The sequence below is a fragment of the Oreochromis niloticus genome, linkage group LG5, assembly GCF_001858045.2.
Source record: "Oreochromis niloticus isolate F11D_XX linkage group LG5, O_niloticus_UMD_NMBU, whole genome shotgun sequence".
In the NCBI taxonomy this organism is placed as follows: domain Eukaryota; kingdom Metazoa; phylum Chordata; class Actinopteri; order Cichliformes; family Cichlidae; genus Oreochromis; species Oreochromis niloticus.
In genome coordinates, this window is record NC_031970.2 from 18,260,999 (window position 1) to 18,285,684 (window position 24,686).

The following is a 24,686-nucleotide window of genomic DNA, read 5'->3' on the forward strand; positions in this document are numbered from 1 at the left end:
AACGTGTCCCGGCCTGAACAGTTACGACACAGCTGCAGGTTGTTTGTTTTCTCTCAGTAATGATATAAAATTAATTATAAAATTAAAAAGCAAGACCTGTAATTTCATTGCAGGATTTCTATTTCAATTTTTTTTTCTTAAGAGACGTTTTAATTTGTTTAAACTCCTTGTGATATCAGCATTTACTGCTGGTGAACGTGCAAGAAGAGGTCAAATTACGTCCAACTGGAAAATTAATGAGAATTCATCGTTAAGGTTGGCACGACCTAAAAGCACTAAAATTTATCTTGAGTTTAAGTAAAGAAAAAAAGCTTCCTATAAGGAACCAAGATGAAAATAAATGTACTTCTACCTGCGAGTCGGCGACGCCCTTAAATACAAACGAAAACAAAACAAAACAAAAAAAACAACAACAGGCTACCAGTTCAGGAGGAAGATTCGGTGTAGCGTTGTGGCTCACTGAAGAGCCTCCCTGCTCACAGGTAAAATTGGCTCAGGGAGTGGCTCAATTTAAAGGAAAAGCAACGTATATCTCCTCTTTCCTTTACAGAGATGGCTGCTTCACAGCGTCTAGCTACAATAGAAAGCTTAAGCGTTAAACCAGCAGTGAAGAGTGCAGCGAACTATATGAAATTAGTTATAATTCGGCTTAAAACTACGTAATTTTAGAAACAGGTGCAAAGTGCACAAATATTGAAGCATATTTATGGAAATACGGAAAATATGGGAAATGCAGCCATGCAAACGTCCAAGTAAGTCGATATTTTAGATATCTGCGCATTGCACAGGGGAAAAATACTATATAAATAAAGCTGCCTTGCTTTGTTTTACCTAAAACGAAATTTTTAAATAAGGATGGCAACTTCTTCAGTGGTGGAAACAAACTTCCATGCTTTGAAATCTCCCTGTAGATGCACGAAGAGAGACGTTTTCACATATTTCGTTTCTCCAGCGTCAAAAGTCTGTTGCCAGCCCTGTACTCAGAGGTTCCTTGCCCCCGCAGTTTTATTTTCTTCCATCTTCTACAAATATCCACAGCTGTGACTCCACGTGGCTTGTTAGTGGATGTAATCACGTCTTTCTTCTTCTGTCTGCTTATGGGCAAAAATACCTCCTCAGTGTCGCCTGTGACACTCAATCCTTTCTTTTATCATAGAAGTGCGAACAACGACGGAACTAAAGGCGAGCCACTGCGCGCAGCCATTACGCACTGCTGTGTGGCTCATGTTACCTGTTATCTTTAATTCAACAGAAGGTGCTGTAGGCTGCAACACATTAAAGATGTAAAAATTGTTATCTGTAGGGTAACAAAGCGTGAAAAACTATTTTCTCACGACACTAAATTATATTTTTTATCTTCTTGCTTGTCTTTACCGCGTTGGATTTTCTCTCCAGTTTACAGATCTCAGCCTCTCTGACAGGTCAAATAAAGTAATAGCCGCCAGAAAAATTCAGGGATTTATTCTATTATATTGCAATTCTGAAACAAATGAACAACTATTCAAATAAAGAGTGAAGAACAGTGATTACCTGTAGTTTTAGAGATGGCAGGAAATCGCAGTCTGCCTCAGTGGCTGGTGTGGAAAACTACATGACAGGAGTGCCATAAAATGCCTTTGTGTTTCCGTGTCTGTAGTTCATGAAGAAGATAGCCTAAATTAAGAATACCGCAATGATGAGGCGTTGTATTTGATCATGTGTTGTATTATCTCAAAGATCTGGAGATGAAGCTTAAACTAAAACTTAAAACAATGGTCCACATACTGATCACAAACACATTTTCAGTAGATTACTCACAGAGGCAAGTAAGTGCAATTGCATGTACTTAAACTATGTTCATTGCTTTCAGGCTGATAGATATGTAGCTGGGGTGGCTGTAGGTTAGATGGCAGTGCCAGTCACCTACTACTCAGAAGGTCGGTTTGATCCTTGTCTGCATGCCGGCCCAGCTAACTTCTTATATACAATAGCAACTTTCACCACATTCAGGAGGGCTAAACTTTTAAACGAATTGTGAGTTCAGTAGCATGTTATTTTAAAGTGTAACCTTTCTGAAGGGGACAAACAACAATACAAACTCAAACAGCATTCTTCATGACTTTTGACAGTGAATAATGACAAGCACAGAATAATTTATAACAGTTATTTCCAAAGTGTTAAGAGTGCTGTAGCCCGCTAAAAAAGCAAAAATTCCCATGGGGCCCACCAAATCTTAAATATTTGCTATTATCAAAATACAAGAGAAAGTGCTGCATCTCATTAAAAATTTCATTTATAAAAAAAATAAAATAAACATAAACAACACAAACTGTCGGCTATAAATTGCTAATACTCCCCAGTCACATTTAAGTTGTTAAGATCAATGTGTGACCCAACTGCCACTGGGACAAAATCTTCAATACAAGGGCATTAAATTTAGTTCAGTCATGATTAATATCACAGACTAACCACCTCCTATTATCAGTTTCTGCTATTACTGGTGAACAAACTGCCCCAGGGCCTCCTCCTGGTGGGACATGCCCGGAACACCTCACCCAGGAGTCATCCTTGTCAGATGCCCAACCCTACCTCAACTGGCTCCTTTCGATGTGGAGGAGCAGTGGCTCTGCTCATAGCCCCTAATGGATGGCTGAACTCCTCACCCCATCTCTAAGAGAGAGGCCAGCCACCCTTAGGAGAAAGCTCATTTCCACCACTTGTATCCGCTATCTCGTGCTAGGTGAGGGTGGGGAAAGATTGACCGGTAAATCAAGAGCTTTGCTTTTACGCTCAGCTCTCTCTTCACCACAATGGACCAGTACAGCGTCCACATCAATGCAGCACCAATCCATCAGTTGATCTCCCATTCCCCTCTCCCCTCACTCATGAACAAGACCCAGAGATACTTAAAACCACATTATTCCTCCTGTAGCAGAGGTTCGACTAACAGATGGACACTCCTTTTCATTACCCTGGCACAGAGTTTCCTGGGAAGGCTGATGAGTATGATTCCCCTATAGTTAGAGCACAGCCTCCAGTCCCACTTCTTAAAGATGGGACTCACCACTCTGGTCTGCCAGTCCAAAGGTACCACTCCTGATTTCCACGCAACATTGCAGAGGTGTTTCAACCAAGACAACCCTACAACATCCAGAGCCTTCAGAAACTCAGGGCGAACTTCATCCACCCTAGGGGCCCTGCCACCAAGGAGTTGTTTAACTGCCTCAGTGACCTCAACCCCAGTTATGGACGAGTCTTTCTGCTGATCACCTGGACTCTGCTCCCTCTACGGAAGATGTGTCAGTGGGATTAAGAAGGTCCTCGAATCACAAAATGCAGTTAGAACATTCTGTACAATAGATGGCGTACACAGTTGGGTATCTCTTGTATTAAAAGACTGGAAAACAGCAAAAACATGACATTATGGAGCATTCCATTCAGTCAGATCAGCTTAACACACAGAAGAGCTTAAAATTTCCCATGACATTCCTCCTTTATCATCATTTATTGATCACATAGGTACAACGTCTTTACAAAGACACAAACAATATATTTAAAAAAACAACAACAACAAAAAACAGACAATCTAACTACACTGTAAAATCTAATTAGTTCCCAGAACTCAAAAAAATTATGGAAACTCGTTGCCTCAAAAAAATTGAGTAAAGCTTAGCTAAAAATGACTAAGTTAGGACAACTTATTTAGTTTGAGTACTCTGTACAAGCTCATTTGTTCCCAGAACTCAAAAAAATTGGATCAAGTTTATGTAAGATGACCAAGTTAGGGCAACTTACTCATTTTGAGTACACTGTACAGCCTTGTTAGTTCCCAGAACTCAAAAAAATTATGGAAACTCGTTGCCTCAAAAAAACTAAGTAAAGCTTACTTAAGATGACTGTTAGGACAACTTATACATTGCAAGTCTGCAGTATTAACAATAACTTGATATTTCTGACTGTACAATACTAATTGTTTACCTACTGACAAACATGTTAAGTTCAACTAAATGAAAAAACAATTTGTGGTAACCTGAATATGATTAAAAATAATTAACAACAATTTTTGTAATGATGTTAAAATCAGCCCAACTTTTATTTTCAAACACAACAAAGTACAACAGCCAACATACTGGACACTGTTCTGCTGAACAACAAACAATTATATTGCCATCACTGTTATAATCTTACAATGAAACAAAGTCTCAGATGTAATTATTCTGAAAATAAGTTTAGGCCTACCACAAGTTTGTTTTGTACTTACATTACTTATATAATCAAAATAAAATATTTATTGTTCTGTCACAAGTGCAGTCTCTAATTTAAACAACACATTTGTTTTCCATTCCAACACATGAGCTGGAATGTTGTATTATTTTAAGGATGCTTGTTTCCAGTCCAGGCATCACTGCCTGAATGACTATCATGGATCGAGGTGATCCAAATGTAGGTGCAGAAGAAAGTCTTTAACTTCCCTTAAGTACAGTGGCAGTGGATGTGGGTTGGAGATGCAATGAGCTTGAACCTGCAGGCGACCATCTTCACTGACCACACCATCTGTGACGGAGGACTCATCTCTCCTGTTGTCCTGCAAGCAAACAATCATATTTTTTGGAACATGAACTTAATTGCTTTCTTAAAACATTTTTTTCTGCATTTGGTATAAAACAGACTCCAATTTAGACAATCTCAGGCTCCCTCCCCACCGGAGAGGTGACATTCAATGTCCCAAATTGTCAGTCTGGATAGCCGTGACCACCACCCAACACACAATAATGTCATGAAAGCATCATTTTAAAAAAGGGCTATGCAAACATGGCCAATAACTTTCATTCTAATGATGTGCAAAATGATTTTGGGCACAAAACAGATTTTGCTGTTAGAAAACTTGCAGACTTCACTATATACAGTGTAGACCCTCTAAACTAAGTTTGGGGGATGTGATCTTTCAAGAAATGCAGACCAAACTGTTGTTGTTTGTTTACTTACACAGCATGTCTTGTAGAATTAACTGGAGTCACCAGCAACAGCATCGTGCAGTCATATCTCAAGTCTAATAACAGAAGACAGGAAAAGATCAGTAAAGAAACAACTTCCCCAAATCAAAGCACAAATAAAACAATAAGTAAAACAGGCTGATCTAAAGTATGATTAAAGTTCAGCCTGATTAATATAAATGTCACCGACAGTTGCTAATATATTGGAAAACCAAAACACTTACCACTGAGTTGATGTCTTTCTGTCCAACAACAGGAGTGCTGGTCCCGAGCCTCAAAGACAGTAAGAAGCAAGCAGAGGGAGAAAAAACAGAACATTTTTCAGAAACTGATTTGATCCTTAATGGCTGTGCAATCATTGTAACATAGAGTTTGCTTATGTTGTTAAATAAAGGCTAGATTTGACATTAATAGATGCCACAGATGTTCTAAACCTGCCACAAAGCATGAAAAAAAAAAAAAATAGACGTCTCCGAAAACGTCGGAGCATTTTTGCAAATATGTGATGTCTTGATAAATCGAGCAGATATTTGAAATTTACACAGCTACATTCTCGCCTGAAAATATCTTAAAAGTTTATTTTGTGACCCAGAAAAAGTAATACGTTTTTCAGCGGCGCTCCTCCGCCATTGCCGCGCTTACAAGTACGCACAGGCTCCGACAACCGTGGCCGACAAATGCGATCCTCCTTTTCCCCAGACTACCCTTTCTGGGTCACAAAATAACCTTTTAAGATATTTTCAGGCGACAATGTAGCTATGTAATGCTCAAATATCTACTTAATTTATCAAAATATCACATATTTGCAAAAGTGCTTCCACGTTTTCGGAGAGCTCTGTTATCCACCCCCCACATCCCACACCTATCCCACACCTACCCCACCCCTAAGGGCTGCACCTCCCGAAGAATTTTGTCTGGGCTCTTATCTCACTTATTTATTTCAAACAATCAACAGAAAATTTCACCACATAGTTTTATGTAAGGTTTTTAAGGCTGTGGTGTTAATTTTTGAGTAACATGAGCCCAGCGGCAGCAGCAACGCTAGGCTAACACTAACTAGCTAGCAAGATTTTAAACCTGGTGCTAAACTAAGAGAAGCCACAAAATCAGTTTGAATAAGAGTAAACATTTACTCACCAAGTCAGTGTATCAGGTAAAAATCCACAGCAATGACAACAATAATATCTTGAGCTGACGCTTCTCCAGGTTTGCTCAACATATTCCATAAAAAATGCACCGTGAACATGCGGACTGATCCGCGAGGGAGGAGGACGGTAGTCACGTGGCATTTTCAAAACACATCTTTCATCCTTCCGCACTGAGAAGCAAAACTTCCAGCTTACTTAGTTTTTCTAAGTTAAGACAACTCAAATAAATGGAGTTTATCAGCGTTTTTGCATTAAAAGTACTGGTAACTTATTTAAATTGAGTTCTAATAACAAATTGATAAAAATTGAGTCCAGCCTATTTAATATTTTTAATTAAACACAATATTACATTTTACAGTGTAGGTTCAATCTAGGTCATCTGTGAGTCATACGGAGAGCAAACGGATGTTTTCATGCAGAATAGGCAGGTTTAATGTGTAGGAATTGTTAGAAGAATCAAAACAGAGACAAAACACATACATCTGACTCTTCAAAATTATTTTGGCTCATGGGCCCTATGCATCCCACTATGATGTTCAGTGGGTCAGTCCAGCGAAACTCAACTTTAATGTAAGGCCTGGTGGCCAGAAGGCAGCATGGAGCCAAATGCAAGACAATGCGAAGGCAAGGATAGCTTCTCACTAGTTTATTGTGTATATACACAATTAACAGTGACATGGTGTGAATTTAGGAGCCATGGTTCGGTCGTGTGACCTGCAATGAGTCTCTGGGGGGAAGGGACACTGCAACAGAAGGAGAGATCTGTTAGTGGTCGAGACAGTAAACAGTAACACTGGAATGGAGAGTGGCTTGAGTTTCCAGGCGAGAAGCCGTGATGAGGAAATCTGAGTGAGTGTCCAGGAGCAAGCAATTTCCAACCTGTTTTCCAGGTGCAATAGGAGCCGGTGGCAGGAGGAAAGGCAGGTGAGACGGTGAAACTCCAGAGAAGCGTGATGCCAAACAGGTGAGTAATCCTGAGGGTGAGATCAGTAGAGTCAGAGTAAACATAGTTGCCACTACCCTGCAGAGGGGTTGGAAACTCTCAATTCATTCTGAAGGTAGTGAATAGCTTGTGTTACAATTGTGAGATTACCCTGTGTCATGTGTGTGTGCTTTAGGTGTGGTGCAATTTCAAACGTCAGCTAAGCAAGAGTAGGTGCACATTTCTCATGTGCCTCCACCCCAGCCCCATGCTAATCATCAGTAGTGTTGTCCCTGCTGCAATTCCTAGCCCAATATCACCACCTTAAAAAGATGTCCGAGTCATTTTATCCTGTTTTGTAGCCACCTCTTCCTCCGAGCTTGATACATGGTGCTCATATGGAGCTCTTTTTCCTTTTCCTTCTTCTGATGGGGTTTGAGTTTAATGTCAACATCAAAGGCAGGATGCCTGACCTTTATAGTTTGGCCTCTTGGAAAAACAGCTTCTCTTGACCTCTGCTGCTATCTCCTCTCGGAGAACCCAGGTCTGCAGTTCGGTCAGTACCACTGTGCACGGTGAACACTTCAGTCAGATGAGCTTAATGCTCCTGAACAGGTTTATCATCCTTTAATTTGCATGCAGAAATTTTTGCATTGTCCATGAGTGGAGGAAATTCCTTCTGCAACTCATTACATAGGGATGCTACTGTGATCCTATAGGCCTGATTATTGTTATATCCCAATCATGATGCTGTCTGTTAACATCTCCTGTAGGACATGTGCCTGAAATTTCTGCCCAGTCTCCCTCTCCCAACTTTATAACCACCAGGTGCCTCAGCTCTGCCATGGAGTCTGAACATGTTTTTTTTTTCTTTTTATTCTTAAGGCGATTGTACAGCTTATAGCATCATTTTCTTTTCAACCAAACTGTTCTCCTACATTTCAGCCTTTTGACAAATTAGTTGGGTTTCGAACATTTCTTACTCAAACGTCTTTCTTAACCCATAAAAGCAGTATGTTTCTCTGGATATCAATGAATCGATGATATGCTACTGTCATGAAATGAACATGATGGGATGCATCCATGAGGCGTTGTGGGTGGAAAAACTGTTTGCTTTAAGTTTAAATCCTGTGTGTCCCTGGAGTTTGCCTGGATTGTCAATTGTTGTTAGCTGTAGACAGCGAGCTCTCTTATTTCAGTTGCTCTGGGAGTGTTCGAAATACAAATGAGTGGTGAATGTAGTTAATCAGAAGTGCCAGGACAGACTTAAGAGCAACTGGAAAAGTCACATCTCAGATCCAATTCAATTCAATTCAATTCAATTTTATTTATATAGCGCCAAATCACAACAACAATCGCCTCAGGGTGCTTTATATTGTACAGTAGATTGTACAATAATAGATACAGAAAAAAACCCAACAATCATATGACCCCCTATGAGCAAGCACTTTTGCGACAGTGGGAAGGAAAAACTCCCTTTTAACAGGAAGAAACCTCCGGCAGAACCAGGCTCAGGGAGGCGCGGCCATCTGCTGCGACCGGTTGGGGTGAAAGAAGGAAAACAGGATGAAAGACATGCTGTGGAAGAGAGACAGAGATTAATAACAGGTATGATTCAATGCAGAGAGGTTTATTAACACATAGTGAGTGAGAAAGGTGACTGGAAAGGAAAAACTCAATGCATCATGGGAATCCCCCGGCAGCCTACTCCTATTGCAGCACAACTAAGGGAGGATTCAGGGTCACCTGGTCCAGCCCTAACTATATGCTTTAGCAAAAAGGAAAGTTTTAAGCCTAATCTTACAAGTAGAGATAGTGTCTGTCTCCCGAATCCAAACTGGAAGCTGGTTCCACAGAAGAGGGGCCTGAAAACTGAGGGCTCTCCCTCCCATTCTACTTTTAAATACTCTAGGAACAGCAAGTAGGCCTGCAGTGCGAGAGCCAAGTGCTCTAATGGGGTGATATGGTACTACAAGGTCATTAAGATAAGATGGGACCTGATTTTTTTAAGACCTTGTATGTGAGGAGCAGGATTTTGAATTAAATTCTGGATTTAACAGGAAGTCAATGAAGGGAAGCCAAAACAGGAGAAATATGCTCTCTCTTTCTAGTCCCTGTCAGTACTCTTGCTGCAGCATTTTGGATTAACTGAAGGCTTTTCAGGGAGGTTTTAGGACAGCCTGATAATAATGAATTACAGTAGTCCAGCCTGGAAGTAATAAATGCATGAACTAGTTTTTCAGCGTCACTAAGAGACAGGATATTTCTAATTTTAGAGATGCTGCGCAAATGGAAGAAAGCAGTCTTACATATTTGTTTAATATGTGCATTGAAGGACATGTCCTGGTCAAAAATGACTCCAAGGTTCCTCACAGTGTTACTGGAGGCCAAGGTAATGGCATCCAGAGTAAGAATCTGATCTGGTTAGATACCATATTTCTAAGGTTTTCAGGGCCGAGTACAATGACCTCAGTTTTATCTGAATTAAGAAGCAGAAAGTTAGCGGCCATCCAGGTCTTTATGTCTTTAAGACATTCCTGCAGTTTAACTAATTGGTGTGTGTTATCTGGCTTCATGGACAGATAGAGTTGGGTGTCATCAGCATAGCAGTGGAAATGTATACTATGTCTTCTAATGATACTGCCTAGGGGAAGCATGTATAATGTAAACAGAATTGGTCCTAGCACTGAACCCTGTGGAACACCATAATTGACCTTAGTGTGTGAAGAGGACTCTCCATTTACATGCACAAATTGGAGTCTATTAGATAGATATGATACAAACCACTGCAGTGCAGTACCTGTAATACCTACAGCGTGCTCTAATCGCTCTAATAGGATATTATGGTCAACAGTATCGAACGCTGCACTGAGGTCTAGCAGGACAAACACAGAGATGAGTCCACTGTCAGAGGCCATAAGAAGATCATTTGTAACCTTCACTAAAGCTGTTTCTGTGCTGTGATGAGCTCTGAAACCTGACTGAAACTCTTCAAATAAGCCATTCCTCTGCAGATGATCTGTTAGCTGTTTGACTACTACTTTCAAGGATTTTTGATATGAAAGGAAGGTTGGAGATTGGCCTATAATTAGCTAAGACAGCTGGGTCTAGAGATGGCTTTTTAAGTAAAGGTTTAATTAGAACCAGCTTGAAGGCCTGTGGTACATAGCCGATTATTAGAAATGGGTTGATTGAAGAAGATTTAAGATTGAAGCATTAATTAATGGCAGGACTTTGAGCAGTTTTGTAGGAATGGGGTCTAAAAGACACGTTGATGGTTTGGAGGAAGTAATTATTGAAGTTAACTCAGAAAGATCAATTGGAGAAAAAGAGTCTAAATGAATATCAGTGGTACTGAAAGTAGCTGTTGATAATATTACATCTGTGGGATGATTATTGGTAATTTTTTCTCTAATGATTAAAATTTTATTTGTGAAGAAGTTCAAGAATTCATTACTAGTTAATGCTAAAGGGATGGTTGGCTCAACAGTGCTCTGACTTTTTGTCAGCCTGGCTACAGTGCTGAAGAGAAACCTGGGGTTGTTCTTATTTTCTTCAATAAGTGACGAATAGTAAGATGTTCTGGCTTTGCGGAGGGCTTTCTTATAAAGCAACAAACTATTTCTCCAGGCTAAATGATGATCCTCTAAATTTGTGACATGCCATTTCCTCTCCAGTTTACGAGTTATCTGCTTTAGGCTACGTGTTTGAGAATTATACCACGGAGTCAGGTACTTCGGATTTGAGGCCTTAGTTTTCACAGGAGCTACAGTATCCAGAGTCGTACGTAGTGAGGAGGTAAAATTATTAACAAGATAATCAACCTCTGTTGGCATAGCGTTCAGATAGCTGCTCTGCTCTATGTTGGTACAAGGCATTGAAGATGATAACAGTGGGTGGATTATATTCTTAAACTTAGTTACAGCACTTTCAGAAAGACATCTACTGTGATAAAGTCTACTCTCCACTGCTGTGTAATCAATTATTGTAAATGTAAATGTTATCAGGAAATGATCAGACAGGAGAGGGTTTTCAGGAAACACTGTTAAATGTTTAGTTTCTATGCCATATGTTAAAACAAGATCTAGAGTGTGGTTAAAGTGGTGGGTGGGTTCTTTAACATTTTGAGAGAAGCCAATTGAGTCTAATAACAGATTAAATGCCATGTTGAGGCTGTCATTTTAGCATCTACATGGATGTTAAACTCACCCACAATAATTATGAATTGAATTCAAAATCCTGCTCCTCACATACAAGGTCTTAAATAATCAGGCCCCATCTTATCTTAATGACCTTGTAGTACCATATCACCCTATTAGAGCACTTGGCTCTCGCACTGCAGGCTTACTTGTTGTTCCTAGAGTATTTAAAAGTAGAATGGGAGGGAGAGCCTTCAGTTTTCAGGCCCCTCTTCTGTGGAACCAGCTTCCAGTTTGGATTCGGGAGACAGACACTATCTCTACTTGTAAGATTAGGCTTAAAACTTTCCTTTTTGCTAAAGCATATAGTTAGGGCTGGACCAGGTGACCCTGAATCCTCCCTTAGTTATGCTGCAATAGACGTAGGCTGCTGAAGGATTCCCATGATGCATTGAGTTTTTCCTTTCCAGTCACCTTTCTCACTCACTATGTGTTAATAAACCTCTCTGCATCGAATCATATCTGTTATTAATCTCTGTCTCTCTTCCACAGCATGTCTTTCATCCTGTTTTCCTTCTTTCACCCCAACCGGTCGCAGCAGATGGCCCCGCCCCTCCCTGAGCCTGGTTCTGCCGGAGGTTTCTTCCTGTTAAAAGGGAGTTTTTCCTTCCCACTGTCGCCAAAGTGCTTGCTCATAGGGGGTCATATGATTGTTGGGTTTTTCTCTGTATTTATTATTGTGCGATCTACTGTACAATACTAAAGCGCCTTGAGGCGACTTTTGTTGTGATTTGGCGCTATATAAATAAAATTGAATTGAATTGAATTGAATTAATTATCTGAGCTGAGCACTAAATCAGATAAAAAGTCTGAGAAATCAGAGAGAAACTCTGTGTAAGGCCCAGGTGGTCGATAGATGATAACAAGTAAGACTGGTTTCTGAGTTTTACAGCTGGGGTGGACAAGGCTAAGCATCAGGATTTCAAATGAATTAAAAGTCTGTCTTGGTCTTTCGTTGATTAATAGGCTGGTGTGAAAAATTGCTGCCACACCGCCCCCTCGGCCTGTGCTTCGAGATTTCTGGTAGTTAGAATGACTCGGGGGTGTTGATTCATTTAAACTAACATAGTCATCCTGCTGCAACCAGGTTTCTGTAAGGCAGAGTAAATCGATTTGTTGATCAATTATTAAGTCATGTACTAACAGAGACTTGGAGGAGAAAGACCTAATATTTAATAATCCACATTTCACTGTTTTACTCTTTGGTTCAGATGTGGATACTGTATTGTTCTTTCTTTGTGATTTTTTTTTTATGTTTAAGTTGTTTGTTGGGTTTGAGGGGGGGGGTAACAAAGCATAAAGTGACTCCTGTCTGGAAGCAACTTCAGTGCACAGTGTGTGAAGTTGGAAGTACCCAATGATACCCGATGATAGTGCTCACAGTGATCAGAGACTTTAGCTGTACAAGTGCACTTTCTTGATTTTATTCCACATCAATTTCATAAACTGATAATGCAAATACAAGTTCTTTGCTCCTGTTTGCATCAACTACAATGTGTAGTTTCAGATATGCCCCCACAGTTGTCACTAAAGAGAATCTTTTTGACCAACCCTAAACCATTTTTTCTTTAAAGGAAGTTGTCAAAACATAGTCGTCATCTGTATAAAGAACAAGATAAGTGATGTGAAGTCCACACCTTAGAATCACATTTACTCTTATGCCACAGAAGTTGGTCTAATGGACTATGACCAGTGTGACATGACTTTTGCTATGAGGACTGATAAGGTGACTTGTACAGCATTTTCTTTCATTAGTTTACAATACAGTAAAACCTTTGTTGTATTGGACTAAATGTGCAATGTTTGCGCAGTTCCACTATGGTTCACCTGGCTGAGCAAGTGATCTATATGCCTGTAAGGGACTGGGGTTGATTTCCTGTGAGTCATTCCTCCACACCTCTGTCACCTGAAGTCTTTTTTTCTTGCTTATTTTGTTTATGTGCAACCACAAAAGCGAAGAGGGGAGGGGGGAAAAGACTTTTACAACTATTTAATATAAAATGGGTTGACAGTAGGTATAGTTTATTTACAGTATACGTCATGCTATAACATAAAAGGCAAATGTAAAGCCAACAACAAAATGAAATGTAGAATTGTAACAAAGTTAAGGCTTAAATGCATATAAAATGACAAAATATTCATTCATAAATCAATGAAAAAATTCATATTCAAATAAGGTTGATGCTTTGATTACACAACCAAAAAGGAAAAAGCTTATTGTCAAATAACGGTGGTGGAAGTCTTGCCACCACATTGGTTTATTTTAAAACCAGATTAAATACAAAACGGACAAAACAAAGTGCACACAACACACACACTCACACACGCACACACACACAAACAAATATAAATTTGGCAAGATAAGTGATTATACATTGTCTTTTTTTCAGTTTTAACTTAAACTGAGAGTAACACATGTTTGGGTTACAACATATAACATTTTTTAACTCCGCCCATAAGAAGCAAAAAACTCTCTGATTTTAAATTTGGCCACTGTGAAGCACTGTACTGCTTCTATCTTGCATCTTCCATTTGCACTGCCCATCAGAGTCACACATATATGTGCGGGTTCTGCATCAAACGGACTTCTATGTTGAGCATCATCTCGGTCTTCAGTGGAACAGTCCACGGTATTCATGCCCCAAGGTGGCGCATCAAGGTTGAGAGCATGACCAGGAGCATACTCATTTATTTTTAACCATAAACCTTCAATTCATAACACAGAGCTTTACAGTCACTTTCTGAGGGTTGTTTTTGGGTTTTTTGCCTTTTATGGGCGGAGTAATGAAACATTGTTCCTTGCATTTGTAACACTACTGAATGCAGAACCTCTTGCATTAGTTGTGTGACAGCTTCCATTTCATTTTTCAGTGGCTTGGAGGTTTATTTAGTATCTTTTTATGAGACGGTTTATAACAGTCCTCATCATTCAGAACTTTTAAACCTTGACCAGATTAAACTGAGTTCTCCAGGATTGCTTTGAGCAATATTTGTTTAACAATACAAAAACAAAAATTAAAAAAAAAGAAAAGAATTAAAACTATAATGAGTCACAGCGGCTCAGGTTGAACTTGGCAGCAGGCTGAAAAGAATAAGAATAATAAGATGTGTGTATTACGGTCGTGTGGTTGATGAAACGTTGCTGACAAAGCTGACATGAGAAGTGGCACGATATACATGAATAGCTACACAGTATATAAGCATTCACTTTTATGTTAACTTGGCCACTCAGCTAATGGAAGACTATTTCTGATGCAAATATATTTATTTTGTAAAGATTTGAGTAAAGAAAGTAAAGGACTGTATAAAAAAGACAAATAAATCTGTGAAACACACAAAAAAAAAGGTTAAAAAGGTTTTCCATGTAGCTGCCTGGAGCATTTTTTTTTCCTGTGAAGTCACATAGAAAAATGAAATTTTAGGCCTGTGATTTTCAGGCCGGAAAGTGCTGAGAAATCATCTTTGGATGCCCCCGATAATACTATCTGGTCAGCAAGGAAGGACAGGAGGATATACTCAATAAAAGAGCACCTCGTCACAAAATACTGGCAATCTGGCACGTTTTTGGATCCCAGTAGCGGGCTGTGTGGTTCATCAGAGGACCAAAGTGACGATGTCACAGAAAACAGGAGGGCAGGAGACGCGTGAGGGGCTCAGATGAGGGAGATCCGTATAGGGATGGCGGGAGAGTCTGTCCTGTGATGAGGGGAGTGATGAGACACCACGTGTTCCACCACTGCATGTTTAGACATGTGTTTCATAAGGTAGGTCTCCTGAGAAGAAGCAGAGGAAAGCTTTTTAGATGTGACCGCTGCCCCTTATAATTGAGACTTAAAAATATGACTCGGGTTTCAAACTCACAGAGGTGTACGACCTGCCGCACATGCTGCAGCAGTAGGCCTTGGCGTTTTTTATGGCATGTGCAGACAAGTGTATTTGAAGCGAGGCAGAGTCTGAGTAGGCACGGTAACAGTTGGAACATTTGAAGGGCTTGTCTTTGTTGTGCTGCCTCTGGTGAGACTTTAGAGAGAAAAGAAAACATGCACACAAAGCCGAACTGTCGTCAGGCACGTTTAAGAAAAAAAAGAAAGCATGTCACATTCATGTTTACCTACCTGCAGATTAGACAGCTGAGTAAAAGCTTTTTCACATCCAGGATGGGCACATTTATAAGGCCGATCACCCGTGTGGATTCTGAAATGAGAAAAATGAACCAACAGCTGAGACGGGAAGCCGGCAGCTTGTAGATGTTTGCAATCTACTTCGTTTTGAATGAATTCAAATGACTGCTCAAGTTACAAGGACTTCTGCACAGCAATGAACAGTAAGTGTCTTCAGTGAGGTTAACTCAGTCATGGAAAGTGGAAAAAAAATACCAGCAAAAAGCAACACAGATGCTTGAAAGAATGGCCGACCTTTAAAATAAAGTCTGTCCTCTGAAGCAAGAAAGAGACTTCTTTCCACTTTTAAGTCTGTACATGATGATGGCAACGTGATTTATATCCATGCGTCCACAGGAAGCTTACATATTATATGATATGTTTATGATTGAGACGTGAGATCCATTACACATTTTAAAACTCTTATTTAACACTGTGTGTCGTTTGCTCAGGCTGGGTGGCCTCCTTTGTCTTGTCATAAACTCGTATACTCTCATTTATAGAGTTGATTTTGATTTTTTCACATCTTATTCACTGACTTCCTTCTCTCACACCAACCGGTCGCAGCAGATAGCCGCCCCTCCCTGAGCCTGGTTCTGTTGGAGGTTTCTTCCTGTTAAAAGGGAGTTTTTCCTTCCCACTGTCGCCAAAGTGCTTGCTCATAGGGGGTCATATGGTTGTTGGGTTTTTCTCTGTATCTATTATTGTACAATCTACTGTACAATATAAAGCGCCTTGAGGCGACTGTTGTTGTGATTTGGTGCTATATAAATAAAATCGAATTGAATCGAATTGACTTACAGTCACCAAAAAGTTCAATTTAATTCAATTTCATTTATGTAGCATCAAATCACAACAACAGTTGCTTCAGGGCACTTTACACAGTAAGTTTACACAGTAACCCTATAATAATACAAAAAAAAATAAAAAATAGAGAAAATCCCAAAAATCATATGACCCCCTATGGGCAAGCACATTCTGGCGACAGTGGTAAGAAAAAACTCCCTTTTAACAGGAAGAAACCTCCGGCAGAACCAGGTTCAGGGAGGGGCGGCCATCTGCTGCGGCCGGTTGGGGGTGAGGTGAGGAAGACAGGACAAGAGAGACACTGTGGAAGAGAGCCAGAGATTATTAATGTGAGAAGTTATTGTTCATTTCTTCTGTTTGCCCCAAAGGTTTGCACTGAACTTGGAAAAAGAGCAATCAAATTTTCAGTTTCTTTCTCCTTGAATCAGCTGCAGAATCAACTGAAACTTAAGGGGATTTAAGGCCATTTTAAGTGAGTTCAATGCAATTACTTTAGCCTGCAAATGTTTTGCTGGAATATTATTACCTAGAAAATTTACTTTTACTACTTTTATTGACACCTACATTTATAAACTTTGGTTGTTTCTGCATTTTTGGGTTTTTTTTTTTATATTGCCTGGTGAATGAATTTGGATGTATATGTAATTGGTGCAGTTTATAGTAGGATTGTGCCATTCATAAAGAACTGGTACCAATTTGGTGGTTTTACAGCTGATTCCAAAGACAAAAACTGTGATCATAATCTTCTATTGTCCAAAGTATGTGTTCAGTATAAGTTCATGTAATTATCTGTCAAAGTTAGAAATAACGCTGTCTTCATGACATGAAAAACTCTAAGCTCAACACACTTTGCTAACCCATTACTCTCACTTCATGTTAAACCCCTGTGGACTTCTGATGGTTCTGCCTCTTGTGGATGCTCTCTATGTGATCATGTTTATGACTTCTTGCTGATAACCCTAATTAGTTTTGGATTTTCCATCAGTTGATTCATTTTTAGTATTACACGACTTTTCAGTTTTTTGTTGCTTGCATCAAAATTCAGAATGAACACACAAAAAAAAAATTAAGTATTTCTCAGTGTCTGCCTTTGTTATGTTGTCATGGAACTATTTAAATTAAATACAGGGTTTAAATGAGTTTAAAAAAGATGCATTTTCTTTTCTTCGCTTGTACCTGGTTGGCTGCCCTTTTGCTTTGAACTGCCTTTAATCTTTACGGCATAGATTCATCGAGGTGCTGGAAACATTCCTCAGAGATTTTGGACCATATTGATATGATAGCACATTTGTCGGCGACACATCCACGATGCCAATCTTGCCACTCCAAAGTTGCTCGATTTGATTGAGATCTAGAGACTCTGGAGGCCATTCGAGTACAATGAACTCACTGTCATGTTCGTGAAACCAGTTTGAGGTGATTTGAACTTTGTGTAATGGTGTGTTATCCTGCTGAAAGCAGCCATCTAAGTACCCGTGGGACTAAGGGGTCCAAAGCGTGCCAAGGAAATATCCCCCACACCATTACAACATTGTTTATGCCAAATTCTTACCCTACAATCCAGATGTGGTATCAGAATTTAAGAATCTGAGGCCAGACAATGTTTATTCCAATCCTCTGTTGTCCAGTTTTGGTGAAGTTCAGTTTCCTGCTCTTAGCTGACAGGAGTGGCGTCTGGTGTGGTCTTCTTCTACTATAAGCTCATCTGCTTCAAGTTCTAAAGTAGTGTTTGTTCAGAGAAGTAGTTGAACAGGCAAACCTAATAAAATGAATGTTTATTTGTAGATTTCACAGAGAATTCCGGGCTGTACACCAGGCTCAAACGTCAGCTCCTGTTCTTACAAGTTACCATTATTTATAGAGTCATTCACCCTACATACAAAATAAATATGTCAAGTTCACGCATATATTTTCTCTCATGTTGTAGTATTAAGTGATTATCCTCATTAGGAAACATTGAACTGTAGGGAAAGATCCAGCTGTCACGTTAAAATAGGACTTGTCTATATATGTTCCCTGTGCTTTTAGAAGATGACAACGTAATTGCAAAACAAACTGTCACAAATACACCATAACCATTTCAGACCTGGTGTGCTGCTGAAGGTGGGAGAGCTGGCGAAAACATTTCTCACAGTAGGTACAGCGATAAGGTTTGACGCCCAGGTGTATGCGCAGGTGCTGGGCTAGGTAGGACGCGTTCGCAAAGGACTTGGTGCAGTGAGGACACTTGTGAGCCTTCGCCTCTGTGTGTGTTTTGGAGTGAATCTGCATGTCTGACTTAGAGAAGAAGGTCAGCGGACAAACTTTACACCTGTGTCAAAAACAGAAACAGAGATGCACTTGTCAATATTCTTCCAACCCCCATTATTCCAAAAAAAGCAGAAGTGTCGTCAAACCACTTTAGAGTTTCTTTGCATGTTAAAGGTATGAGGAAGCGCTGTCTTAAATTATTATTGGACTGAAACGAGCTGCTGTAAATGCAGGTCCTTTGCTACCTATAGGTTTTTCCCTCTTTGGCAGCAATGGTGATGCACGACTGGTCGTTGCCTGAGGCTAGAAATGGGTAGGGCACCACCAAAAGAGATGACCCGTTCTCTGCCTTAATCTTCTTGCGTCCTCGTTCCTGCTTCGGAGGAGGACCAAGGAGTCCCACGAGTCCACCGCTGTTTTTCCCAGGCTCCATGCCGTGGCCGGCCAACCCTGAGATGAGGTGAGGGGAGGGAGCTCCACCCAGCCGGCTGTGGCTGCTTGAGGTGGGCGTGGTGGGGGTGATGATCTCCGAGGTGTTTAGGTTGCCTGTTCTGGATGCCAGCGCCACACCTAATAGATGGAAGACAAAGACATGATTGCAAAGCGATTGCCTTTCAGCTGACATAAATCCAGAGAGGATCGAATAGATATTCACAGACATTTCATATTTCCTGGGATCCCCAAACGTTTCATTTTAAATCAACAGTGAAAATGGGAAAAAAAACATCTGTGTAGTGATTCATTAGCTTGTAGAACAACCTTTAACACCAGTAACTTGAAGTAACTGTTTTCTCTTTGACATCATTCTTCATTACAGTGTGTCTTCAGTTCGCTGAGGTTAGATTAAGGTACTGCCACAAAATTTTGAGGTGTGGACTTTGTAACACTGTGATTTTTCCTTTTTCAGCCTTTCTGTTGTAGATTTTGCTGCTGTGCTTGTGATCTATCTTGTCCCGTTGCATGACTTTTGGTATACAGAGGAGCTCATGGTTGACTTTAGGACCTCAAGGTGCCTGTGGCTGAAAAACAAGCCCAAATCATCCCCACTCCACTACCATGCTTGACAGTTGCTATGAGGGGGGTGTGTTTAAATGCTGTGCATTATGGTCAAACATCTCTACTTTGTTTCAGGACTGATTTGTTCAGATGCAACTTTTGAAACCTAAGGTTTTCTTCCAACAATCCTTCAAACTAGTTCAGTTTCTCTGAGCATTGCACGGTCTGACCTCGGGATGAATTTGCTGGGACATCCACTCCTGGGAGGACTGTGGCCTTGTGTTCACACACATACCTGAATGCTTCAGACCAGCAAACCAACAAAACTTCCACTTTTATAGAGGTGCTCAGACTTGCTGATCATCAATTATTCGCATGCATTTGATTAGCACCACCTGGTTGCTACTTACCCTTTAACTTCACATGGAAGCAGTAAAAGTGTATTAGTGTTTCCACTTTTTCACAGGACTGCACACACAAGTATTGTTTGCCTGGCGATAGGACTTGGCATGATTTCATTAAGCCGTGACACAGTTTAGGCACCTGGACCCATTAATGGTGTACAATGTAGCATGCCGCAGAAAAACTATGAATTTGCATGTATAGTCAAATGCAAATAACTTGATGCTCCATCTGAGTTTAGTTGATCCATTTTACAATGATGAAATATCCCAGTCTGCAGGTGCCAAAGAGCACAGGTAGAGTTTAAACTGCAGTTCCTTAGTTTAGGTTACCATGTGGCTTTGATCACATTGTCTACATCCATCCATCCATTTAAATTCTCTCATCTTAAAATACAACGTATTCATTATAAAGCTGTGAAATCTTAGTGTTTAAATTTATCTCTGTAAATATGGTAAAAGGTAAATGGACTGGCTCTTATCCAACACTTTGCTACTCAACTTAAGCACTTAAAGCACTTTATAAAACATGCCTCATTGACACCCATTCATTCAATCACTTTTTCTGCACCTAAATGCTTTCTAGCTAACATTTACACACATTGATACACCAAGATGAATACACCGAGAGCATCTTGGAGATCTGTATCTCACCAAGGATACTTTGGCATGAAGACTGGACCAGCTACCCACCAACCTTTTGATTACCAACTGACCTGCTCTACCTCCTGAGCTACAGCCACACCCATAAATATGTTTGTAATTCTGAATAATCAATAATATCTGCAGAAATCTGCATGGTTACCTGAGACGTGGTTTGTTCTAGAAGGATGATCTATGAGTTGACGCAGATGCCAGTCTTCCCATAATCCTCTGGCTTTTATAGCTGCCTTATCATCTAGATTCAAATTTACATCTCCAAGAATACGGCCTGAAAGACACAGCCACACACACAGCCTGTGTAATTACAGTCTAAAGCAATGAAATGACATTACAGTAAAATTATTGAAGAAATGTCCCCAAATCCACCGAATACAGACACATATATGTGCGCCCTTGCTGATACAACATATATAACTGTAACTTCCTGATATGTGGACATGTGAATAAACTTTTCATTACTAATTATAAGAGCCTTTAATGAGCCAAATGACTCTTTGCAGGGGACTGAGGAAACTGGTGTGCACTTAGCGCTGGAGTACCTGTGACTGAGCTGGAGGCAGGGCGGGCGTGCAGGGCGATATCAGGCTGAGATGGGCTGTGGTTGTGAAGAACAGGCATCTGCTGGGCTTTGGATATTCCATGCTGGCCGCCTTCAGGCTGGCTGGAGGTAGCCAGTAGGGGCTGCTGGGAAGGGGCTGAAGCAGGGGGCAGATGATGCGGTCTGATCTTCTCCGCCATCAGCTGCTCCTTGATTTTATTGATCAATACTAGGTTATCCAGCTGACAGCCAGAAAACAACATTTGTGACAAGAAAACAGCCATCAGTTCAGTCAGTCAGTTCATAAGGAAATGGTTCCCTCTTGTGGCTAACACCTGATATTACATTTCCCTTTGGAGGCGCTTTTTTTTTTTTTTTTTTTTATGATTTTTAAAACCAGAAAGAAGCCCAAATAGGTAGTAGCTACTGAATACTGCAGAAAAAAATAAAAAATAAAAAGTGACTTCCTCTGAGTGATCTTAAAGAATCCTTGGTGTCAAGGTTTGTAACACTTTTATTTAAACATACACTTACACTTTCTCTATATTCATTTTATTGACAGTATTCAGGTGGGAAGATTTATGCTAACTGTGTTGCCAAAACTAACAGACAGTTAGCACAACTTAGCTTAGCTTAAAGAATGGGAAAACTGTTAGAAAATAAAAAGCTAGCCTAGCTCTCTCCAAATTAAAAAGCCTTTCCCTACATGTCACACCTGTTTAACTGCAATAAATAAAAAACCATGAAAATAAATCAGAATGTAGTTTTACACGAAGTTACATATCATCATCACATATCACCATTTAAGGATTTAGTTGTACACAACACTAGTTAGGTGCTTTTTAATTTTTATTCATGCTAGGCTAAGCTAAATAGTTTTCTGGTTGTAGCTCTATATTTATAGAGCTACAACCTATACATATATATATATATACACACTTCTCATTAGGCACCCTTCCATGAAGATCAGTTATGATGAAGCTTCAGTAAATAGCTCTTCAAGTGGAGGACCAGATGCATCTCTTAGGTCCTTTGTCAGGTTTTTACTGGATTTTTTTCCTATTTCTTAGGGACATGACATTCAGATACTGTTTATCTGGTTCATATGAACAGAAGACCTGCTACTTCTTATTTTAATCCTCCACTTGTCCAGTGTCCACTGTACATAAAATACCTCTTTTGGAATCACCTTGTTGGTGTAAAAATACTGTTTTATGCCTACTGTGTTAATTTTGGCATTTTTCGTTCGTATTTAGACACCACACTGGTTGATCGCTTGAGTTTGATGCTTTGTTTATGCTCATAAATCTGTACCTCAGACAATGGTCAGCTACAAGGACTGGAGCAAAAAGTGAAAAAGCAGCCATGGTCCAAAGAACAGCTTTGAGAGTCTGGACAACTATTGCTCAAGACCTATTTAAAATACTACAAGAACATCTGGCTCTTTTGAAGCAAAATATGAAGAAATTAAATATTGAATGCTCTATTTGTCTAGATCATTTAAAAATATATATATATTTAAAACAAAAGCAAAAAATATTCTAAAAGTTACAGTCATGTATAGTCTAGTGTTAAGATGTTTAGAAACAAGGGTGAATACCACAGTCACTCACCTGACCAGGCATGGCAGGAGGGGGAGGCCAAAAATAGGGGTTGTTAAAGCGGGGTTCAGCCATCCTGAAATAAATACATAGGGGTTATAAAAAAGGTGAAGGGTGCTGTAAATGCTCAGGACTGAGGAAACATTGGTAATCAGACTTACAAGACGGGGACATCCACATTTACGTGTGATACCTTATCCCTGGTTCCACAGGTGAGTGATTGTTTTTAAGTTTTAAATAACAATGCAGGAAGTTATTTTGAACTCCCTTCACTGATTACCAGTGTGCGGCTCCTCAGATTGATCTTGTTTGAGCCCACTGTTGTGAGAATCCCTGTAAAACGATGTCCTATATATTTATGTGTGGATCTGTTGTTCATGTAGCAAACAGCGGTTAAAACATGTGTCAGTAGCTCTCCACCCGTGCAGCAGCTGACTGTTAGACGTGATAATTTGAGATAATCTTTTCTAGTCTTGTGACAGCATTTTCAAAGAAACCCTGTATGAGTCCTCCTGCTTCCCGAAAAGTGTGTGAGAAAATGCTGTTTTCTCACACTTCATCTTCATCACTGATAGCAGGGAGGATGCTTCCAAGTTGCATTCGGTGAGTTTTTTTTTTTGTGTGTGAGTGATGTCAGGCTTTTCTTTAAGATCTCCAACCACAAGTCTGCATGATGGACATGCTGCCCGAGAGAGGCTCGTGCAAGATTACAACAGCTAGCTAGAGCAACAGTTATCAGAGAAAACAGAAATGTTAGAAGCAAAGTGGCTCAGATCGTAATCTCCCGCTCTCTCTGTCTCCTCCTTGACACATGGGGCCCCGGCTGGTTAAGAGTCTGATGGGCAACAGAGCAAAGTTTGCACGGTGTCAGCACAGAGTACAGCAAGACCCAAAAGACAGCCAGTGCCTAAACCAGAAGGTCAGTAATCAAATTATAAACACAGACTACTTGTATTGCTTCACAGACACTACATGCTACACTCATTTGTAAATGACTCAGCTGTTAACCTTAATTGTTTTCTTCCCTGGTTGACTATGATGGCACAATGCGGGCACAAACCTAACAGTGCTTTATCAAGTAGCTGGTTTGACCAGGTGGGCAGAAACACTCCTATTTTTCAGGCAAAGAAAGTTACTAACTGCTCAAGTCCTGACCCGATGGCCTTTCTTTCCATAACTTCTCTTTTCAACCCTGTATGAAGTTCTTTTTAAAACATTTCGCATTGCATGCTTTGGCACACATCCCCATTCCTAAGTCTGTTTGGCTTAGCAGAGGCAGAACAGAGTCCACATCTGCGAGCCAAGAGAAACAAAACTGATATGTTCAGGGGTACGAGCGTACAGTGCACCCCGCAAAATATTTCTCTAATGATGCCAGTGGGGATACGTTTCAGTTCCCGGACCATTTCTGTCTTAAGGCAGCAGGCTCAGTTTAGGAGTCCGTCTGGTGCTGGACATCTTTCTGTCACTTTCAGACGCGACACCCTGACACACTGAAAACGCTTGCAACAGCAGCCAATCAGCAGGTTAATTTTTACGTCCTATAGAGTCAGGACCGCATTGTTTTGCTTACTTAAGGATTGACTGTGCCAAGTTTGGCCAGATTAGTTTAATTTTTTTGTAGTACTGCATCTGACCTTGAGTATGGCAAGTTAAAGGTGTAATTATTTCCAGTCGGAAGGAAAAAAAAGACTTGCACATCCAAGCTATGCAGGTGTTTGGGAAAGGAGCTCTTGTGCACACGTAGAGTTTTGCAGTCAATTCCGATTAATGAATCAGATTTAAGAAAATAGTGAAAATGATCTTTTCCCACAGCCCACAGTGACTTTTTAACCACTGATTTTTAGTTTCATTAGTTTTTGCTTCAATATCAGATTGTCTTTTTCAGCCCTACAGCTTCTTAAAATAAAGTAAGTCTAAGTAAAAATTCACGCCAGTATTTATTCTGCTCTCTCTCTAAACTAACAGGTTTACCAACAATATGAAACTTGGTTTCTTAATGGATGACTTATAAGATTTTACTTGTAG

General features: G+C 40.1%; 3 protein-coding genes and 1 long non-coding RNA gene across 17 annotated transcripts in view; 2 read left to right on the forward strand and 2 right to left on the reverse strand.

Moving 5' to 3' along the window:
* Positions 1 to 1,790, reverse strand: part of LOC100691157 (alpha-1,3-galactosyltransferase 2) — a 14,838-nt gene extending 13,048 nt beyond the window's left edge. For 2 of the 5 annotated variants that reach the window (XM_019359292.2, XM_019359288.2), the window contains exon 1: positions 832 to 1,215. The gene's annotated coding sequence lies outside the window, so the exon portion shown is untranslated. Of the gene's footprint in view, positions 1 to 352; positions 559 to 831; positions 1,216 to 1,530 lie in introns of those variants that run through there. The other 3 variants (XM_019359289.1, XM_019359291.2, XM_019359290.2) reach the window with 3 other exon arrangements.
* On the forward strand, positions 626 to 21,234 carry LOC112846907 (uncharacterized). Its single transcript, XR_003220123.1, has 3 exons — positions 626 to 752; positions 7,012 to 7,085; positions 21,020 to 21,234. It is a non-coding gene; the product is annotated as an uncharacterized LOC112846907 (long non-coding RNA).
* znf362a (zinc finger protein 362a) overlaps positions 13,232 to 24,686 on the reverse strand; it is a 13,339-nt gene continuing 1,884 nt past the window's right edge. For 3 of the 10 annotated variants that reach the window (XM_003459578.5, XM_005469731.4, XM_005469732.4), the window contains exons 2-9: positions 22,671 to 22,734; positions 21,059 to 21,299; positions 20,662 to 20,787; positions 18,705 to 19,029; positions 18,296 to 18,520; positions 15,358 to 15,436; positions 15,104 to 15,262; positions 13,232 to 15,015 (exon numbers count right to left, since the gene is read on the reverse strand). In XM_003459578.5, the coding sequence (XP_003459626.1) occupies positions 14,896 to 15,015; positions 15,104 to 15,262; positions 15,358 to 15,436; positions 18,296 to 18,520; positions 18,705 to 19,029; positions 20,662 to 20,787; positions 21,059 to 21,299; positions 22,671 to 22,733 (1,338 nt within the window). In that variant the 5' untranslated portion in view covers position 22,734 and the 3' untranslated portion in view covers positions 13,232 to 14,895. Of the gene's footprint in view, positions 15,016 to 15,103; positions 15,263 to 15,357; positions 15,437 to 17,761; positions 17,969 to 18,295; positions 18,521 to 18,704; positions 19,030 to 20,661; positions 20,788 to 21,058; positions 21,300 to 22,670; positions 22,735 to 22,819; positions 22,962 to 24,686 lie in introns of those variants that run through there. The other 7 variants (XM_013267203.3, XM_013267202.3, XM_013267204.3 and 4 more) reach the window with 5 other exon arrangements.
* Positions 23,136 to 24,686, forward strand: part of LOC102082205 (uncharacterized) — a 13,987-nt gene continuing 12,436 nt past the window's right edge. Inside the window, exons 1-2 of the mRNA XM_005469730.4 lie at positions 23,136 to 23,261; positions 23,491 to 23,577. The gene's annotated coding sequence lies outside the window, so the exon portion shown is untranslated. The remainder of the gene's footprint in view (positions 23,262 to 23,490; positions 23,578 to 24,686) is intronic.